The following is a 7,012-nucleotide window of genomic DNA, read 5'->3' as shown; positions in this document are numbered from 1 at the left end:
GGGAGCGCACATGTCCTCACAGAATCTGATGTAGGATGTCATGGTGTCAGTAAGCTCACCCAGATCAGTAGCTGCAGCCTCAAAAACACTCCAATCAGTAAGTTCGAAGCAGGCCTGTAAATCCTGCTCTGCTTCAGCAGTCCATCTTTTTACAGTTTTCACTACAGGCTTAGCAGATTTGAGTTTCTGCCTGTAGGCTGGTAGAAGATGAACCAAACAGTGATCAGAGAGTCCCAGAGCTGCTCGGGGGACAGAGTGGTATGCATCCTTTAAAACAGTATAGCAATGGTCCAGTATATTGCTGTCTCTGGTGGGGCATGTGATGTGCTGTCTATATTTAGGCAGTTCATGGGTGAGATTAGCTTTACTAAAATCTCTGAGAATGATAATGAAGGAGTCTGGATAACGCTGCTCTGTGTGTGTGATCTGATCAGCCAACAGTTCTAGCACCGCGCTCAAACGCGCGTCATGAGGAATGTACACACTCACCAGAATAAACGAGGAAAACTCCCACGGTGAATAAAGAGGCTTACAGTTAATAAAGAGAGCTTCCAAATTTGGGCAGCACATCTTCTTTAAAACTGTCACGTCTGTACACCAGCCTTCATTGATATAAAAACATAATCCACCACCTCTCGTTTTCCCCGATGACTCGGTGACGCGGTCCGTTCTGAAACAGCTGGAAGGCCGTTAGATGAAGCGCGCTGTCCGGGATGGTTCCGTTCAGCCAGGTTTCCATGAAGCAAAGCGCAGCAGAGTTTAGAAAGTCCTTGTTTGTGCGGGTAAGGAGTAGTAGTTCGTCTGATTTATTTGCTAGGGAGCAGAGATTCGCCAGATGAATGCTCGAGTCCTAAAACCGCGCTGTCTTAACTTGCGTCACCTGGAGCGCTTGTATAGTATCGCAGCTCCTCCGACTAAAATGTCCAGTAAAACTTCTGAATGTTCAAACGTCTGCAAATTTATCGTGATTCTTGCATGAGAACGACTGAGCTGTTTGGCTCCTGAATCCTGAAAGCAGCATAAAGCTCCTGGTCCTGAGGTAAATCTGCATCAAACATGTACAAGAGTTTATGCTGTGGACTCAACATATAGAAGCAAACAGAACCAGCATCCTGGTCCACGAACACACCCAGTTTTCTGACGGACTCTGATTGAATTGATACAGTTTTTTTGTTGTGATGAGCCACATTTAAATTATCTGACAAACATAAACTCCACGACATCTTATTGTGTCCCAGACATACGGCGTAACTCGCTCCCTTCCTCCCCATTCCCTTAAAGGCCACGCCCACATACACGTCTGGGCCAATCACATCCACCATAAAGAAGCAGCGTCCAATCAGCGGCTGGCGGCTCAGGACCTGGTTGCACATGTCGAATCTCTCATCATTAGCAGGAAGCTGCTGTTTCTCTTTCTGACGAGTGACCACAGTGTTGTTCTCGCTCAGATAGAGGTGTTCATTAGCCATCTGAGGGTCAAAGGTGAGCGCTACAAAATCTAAAAGCAGAGATTTATCAGAAAACTTCAGCTTATATGTTCAATTCACATTTAGAAATTCACAATGCATAACGTCTCAAAGCAGCTTCACAGAAGGTGAATGTTTTTACATTAAAATCTTTCTACAATTACCTAATGTCTATAATTACATATGATATAATAAGCACGAGTAACAAGTCTTTCAGCTGTCTCCAGCAGCACATGCGTGTGGGTAGAGGACAAAATCATCCATATGCATGTTTAAACTCACATTTATCCAGTCCTGGTTGGTCACGGCATTCTCCTCCAGAGGAAATACTAGTTAGAGAATCACACCATTATAAAACATGAATGGATAGTCCCATTACAGAATGTACAACACATATATTTATAACAATTTCCAAATACTGGGTCTGATGCAAATTTGTTAGCAAAATGTTTCTGAACAAATCTTCCAAGTGAATGGTACAGTCCTGTTGAGTTTCCTGCACTGATCTGTGTTACGCGTTCACTGTAGTCTCGTTCTAATAGTAGAGACATGACTGCTGTGGTAGTTTTAACTAAAACCTACCTATTGAACCTACTGAGCAATAATGCTAGATGATGTTTATGAATGGTAACCACCTACTGGTTTAACAATGTAACCTGTCAAAGTCCTCACTACTAGTCTCACGGATGAAGTGGATCAACCTACAAGCTACAATACCTCAGTGAGGACAGATCATGCTGTAGATTCTGCTGTCCGATGTTTCCAAAATCATTATAGCGCAGGTCCAGCTCTCTCAGATATGAAGAATTGACTTTCAAAGACGACATCAGCTGATAAACTGCTCCTTTAATTTGACAGCCTGAAAGCCTGTAAAGCAAAAACACATGCCAAATTCACATGTTTGGAATCAGAGATAAATGAGATAAATGATGTCTGTGGTTAGTTTGACTTACTTCAGAACTTCAAGATGACAGTTGGGGCTCTTCAGTCCATCTGAAATAACTTCCACTCCTGGATCCTGTAGAGGATTGTCGCTGAGGTCCAGGACTCTCAGATTCATGTTTTCTCCAGAAAGCACATCCCTGATCTGCTCCATGTCTTGACTCTGGAAGTTATTGTGGCTGAGGTTCAGAATCTCAATCTGGCAGTTGGGATCACAGAGCGCCGTGGAAAGCTGCTGCAGTGCGGACAGACCCAGAGCATTGTGGCTCAGATCGAGATGAGTCAGGTGAGAGTTTGGTGATGTCAGGTAACGCGTCAGGATCCCACAGTGCTGCTCTGTAAATCTGCTTCCCTTGAGCCTGTCAATATTGCAATAAAACTGTTACGATTTAGCATTAAAACATTACAATCTTGCCTTTAAACTGTTAAAAACTTGCACTGAAACACAATCTTGCATTAAAGGGTTAGTTCACCCAAAAATTAGCCCATAAATTACTCACCCTCAAGTCATCCTAGGTGTATATGACTTTCTTCTTTCAGACGAATCCAGTCGGAGTTATATTAAAAATTGTCTTTGATCTTTCAAGCTGTTTAATGGCACTCAGCGGGTGTTGCAGTGCTTCAGTCCAAAAGAAGTGAAATAAAAAGCGCCCATCCTTAATAAAAAGTGTCTCTCACGGCTCCGGGGGTTGAACAAAGGTCTTCTGTAGCGAATCGATGCGTTTTTGTAAGAAAAATATCCATATTCAAAACATAATAATCACTTTAATGTAGCTTGCGCTCACAGTTGTACACAGAAGCAGCTCAGGGCGGATGACGTATGAGTTCAACGCTGCGCATGCGCCGGTGAGGCTCGTGAAAACCATCGTTTGTTTACAGGAGCAAAGGAAGCAAAGTTTCCTTACTTCAGCAAAGGAAAACCTGTCTCCTCTTGGCTTATATCGAAATCCTAGATTCAACTTTCATTCGAGTGATTATTACATTTGAATATGGATATTTTTCTTACAGAAACGCATCGATTCGCTACAGGAGGCCTTTGTTCACCCCCCGGAGCCGTGTGGGACACTTTTTACTAAGGATGGGCGCTTTATATTTAACTTCTTTTGGACTGATGCATGCAACACCCGCTGAGTGGCATTAAACAGCTTGAAAGATCAAAGACAATTTTTAATATAACTCCAACTGGATTCGTCTGAAAGAAGAAAGTCATATACACCTAGGATGCCTCGGGGGTGAGTAACTTATGGGCTAGTTTTCATTTTTGGGTGAACTAACCCTTTAAAACTCTGCTATGATTTCAAATTAAAATGGTTACAATCTTGCATTAAAACTGTTATGATTTTGCATTAAAACTGTTACAATCTTGCACATAACTGCTGCAATTTTGCTTTTAAACTGTTACAGTTTTGCATTTCACCGTTACAGTTTTACATTAAAACTGTCACAATCTTGCATTACAACTGTTACAATCTTGAATTTAACTGTTGCAATTTTACTTTTAATCTCCGTTATATTCAAATTGGACTGGGAATATTTCATGAAACATTATGAAGATGTTTAGCATCACAGTACTTACAGAGCCTTTCTGACGCGTGTGATGGCTGGGGAGAATCTCTGAAACCCGTCTAAGCAGATGTTGTATTTCCTGAGGTCAAACTCATGGTGTTTCGTATCTGACATCACAAACTGGTAAGCCAGAAGCGTGCACTGGAACAGTGTGAGGGGCTCTTTGCACTGCGAGCGTTCAAGCTCATGCATTTCCTGCATAAGTGACCGGTTCTTGAGCTCCACCAGGCAACGAACGTGACCGATGCATCTCTCAGAAGACAGACCTTGCCTCTTCAAAGACTTGATGTATGTGGCCACTTTTCTGTGATCATCTGAACTACTGCTCCAGACTGAAGGCAGGAATCCTTCAAGTAACTGTCTGCTGGAATCACAAGAAATCCCAAAGACAAAACAGTTAAAGAGGTCCAAGTGTCCATTTTTGCTTTTCAAGGCCTCATCAATCAAATTTTTGAGAAAATCACACAAAGTTGACTTCTGCTTCTTTTTAGCTGTAATCAATTCCAGGGAGCCTTGATTTCCTGATAGAAACTTTTGAAGCGCAAACATGGCTGCAAAGAATTCCTGGACACTGAGATGGACAAAGCTGAAAAGTTTGCTCTCGTAAAACAGAAATTTGCGCACTGAGATACAGGTAATGACGCCGGGATACTGAGACGCTTCTTCAACAGTGATATCATATTTCTTTAAGTCTTCTTCTCTGAAGATGGCATTCTGTTCCTTCAGCTGCCTGTATGCCAGCTCTGCCAGTTTCATAATCACTTCTTTATGTTTCTGGAGAGCGTCTTGCTGTGACAGCTCTTCCACTTGATATTTCTTGTGGCTCAGTCCACTCTGAATGAGCAGATAGTGGATGTACATTTCTGTCAGATTCGATGGTACATTTCTATCTTTATTCCGATTTTCGATGATGTCTTTGAGAACAACCGATGAAATCCAACAAAACAGAGGTATGTGGCACAATATCCACAGGCTCTTTTGAGACTTTAGGTGACAGATAACTTCTTCGGTTAGCTTTGTATTCTCAAATTGCTTCTCGAAGTACTCCTCCTTTTGCTCATCTCTGAATCCTCTGATATGTGTGATGTACCCCTTTCGGAAGATCTCAGACGGAAGCTGTCCAGCTGCGACGGGACGGCTGGTGATCCACACGTAAGCGGATGGGAGAAGTTTTCCTAGCAGAAGGTTTACTAGAAGGACATCCACTGTGGCTTCTTTAGTCACATCCGACAAAAGGCTGTTAAAGTTCAACCCCTTTTTATATTCATCCAGACCATCTAATATGAACAGAACCTTCCTATTGCAGATGCATTCAGGGATCTGTCTCGCCTCTCTAAACTCAGGGTAAAACACACAGATCAGGTCAAAAAGACTCTGCTTTTCTTCCTCAACCAAGTTCAGCTCTCTGAACGGGAAGAGAAACACAAACTCCAGATCTTGGTTTGATTCTCCGCTTGCCCAGTCGAGGACAAACTTCTGCACGGTGAACGTTTTCCCAATTCCAGCAATTCCTTTAGTCAGAACGGTCTTTATGATTCTGTTCTCACCCCCGGGGGGCTGAAGGATTTGATTGTAGTTGATGACCGTCTGCGCTGATGTGTTTAAATCATGTGCCGTCTCGATTTGCCAGATCTCATGTTCTCTGTTGATGGGGTCCGACTCGTCATTGATGATAGACAGTTGTGTGTAGATCTTGTTCAGAGAGACAGACTCCTTGATTCCTTGCAAAATCTGCTCAGAGTCCCTCATCATTCTTGATTTCATCTCATTCTTTACATTCTGAAGAACTTCTAAACATCAGGACAAAGTTGGAAAGTCATATCATTAACAGGAGCATCACACTTATGAATGAACAGTGTTCTACAACTATTCTTACCATGTTTGTTTACTGAGGTAGAGTGGGACGCCTGTGGCTTAAAAAAACAAACATACATAAATATATGCAGTATAACATATGCAAAATCCATATCATAAACAAGAGTCTGCTGGAATCACAGTGTTCATCCAAGGCCACAACAATCACACAAATTAGACTTTGACTTCTTTTTAGCTGTAATTAATTTCTGGGAGTCATGATTTCTTGATAGGAATGACTGTCTGATGTCGTTCCAAAACTTTATGAGTTTCTTTCTTCTGCTGAACACAAAAGATGTTTTGAAGAATGTTGGGAACCAAACAGTTGCTGGTAGCCATTGACATCCATAGTATTTTTCCATATAATGGAAGTAAATGGCTACTAGGGATGTCAACGATTAATCGATGATAGATTAATTGTCGATGAGAGATGCAATCGATTAAAGCTATCGATGGTCGATTAAGCAGTTTAATTTTGGGCTGCGTGCGGCTCATGTGCAAAACATGTGCGAGCGGCTGTGAGTGACGGTATATAAATGCATCATCATTCACTCATAATTACAAATTAAGCTTTTAATGTGATTTAAACTTTAAATACATTAAAATAGAAACAACACAAAGTTCTTCAACATGGAATGCAATAGAAATGTAGTAACAGTCATTTTCCCAGATAATCGTTTCATATTTGAAACAATTAGGTGAAGGTTGCAGGGCTGCGGGACACTGCGGGGGAAGGATAGGCTATTCATTCCTACAGCTTGTTAATTCGTTCCTACTACTTATTAATTTGTGGCCACTGTCCATGTTTCATTCATTTTGTTCCTTATATAACCCATGATTTAACTAAAATGAGGGAACAAATTAATACATCGAACGAATTCTTATGAAAGCTTTCATTTCCCTTAGATGCGAAAACAGTGTTAAAAAGTGAATGACAATAAAATAAACCTGCGAAATTAGAGGGTTATACGGTGAGGATTTAGGAAAAGAAACAATGTCTAAATATTATTGAATTTGTGGAAATTCGTGACCAACCGGCAAACCAGAACAAAGCCGCGTGAATATAGGCTATATAGGCTCAAACGGCATCCAAAAGCATGGTCGCGATGTAAGATTTTCCAGCTAACCAAATATTCCTCTAATAAACAAAGCTTTTATACCACACTTGTCATAATCAGAGCTTA

General features: G+C 41.5%; 1 protein-coding gene across 1 annotated transcript; it reads right to left on the bottom strand.

Moving 5' to 3' along the window:
* Window positions 1–182: 182 nt before the first annotated feature.
* On the bottom strand, window positions 183–5,333 carry LOC107677932 (NACHT, LRR and PYD domains-containing protein 12-like). The gene is made up of 5 exons (XM_016473005.1): window positions 3,985–5,333; window positions 2,420–2,767; window positions 2,184–2,333; window positions 1,749–1,795; window positions 183–1,498 (listed from the first exon to the last, which is right to left on the bottom strand). The coding sequence occupies exons 1-5, from the start codon at window positions 4,833–4,835 to the stop codon at window positions 960–962; spliced, it is 1,935 nt and encodes a 644-aa protein (XP_016328491.1). The 5' UTR covers window positions 4,836–5,333; the 3' UTR covers window positions 183–959.
* Window positions 5,334–7,012: the final 1,679 nt, after the last annotated feature.

Source organism: Sinocyclocheilus anshuiensis, unplaced genomic scaffold (assembly GCF_001515605.1).
Source record: "Sinocyclocheilus anshuiensis isolate Anshui unplaced genomic scaffold, SAMN03320099.WGS_v1.1 scaffold1085, whole genome shotgun sequence".
In the NCBI taxonomy this organism is placed as follows: Eukaryota; Metazoa; Chordata; class Actinopteri; order Cypriniformes; family Cyprinidae; genus Sinocyclocheilus; species Sinocyclocheilus anshuiensis.
The sequence above is the reverse complement of the archived record's forward strand: the minus strand, read 5'-3'. Positions and strand labels throughout refer to the sequence as shown.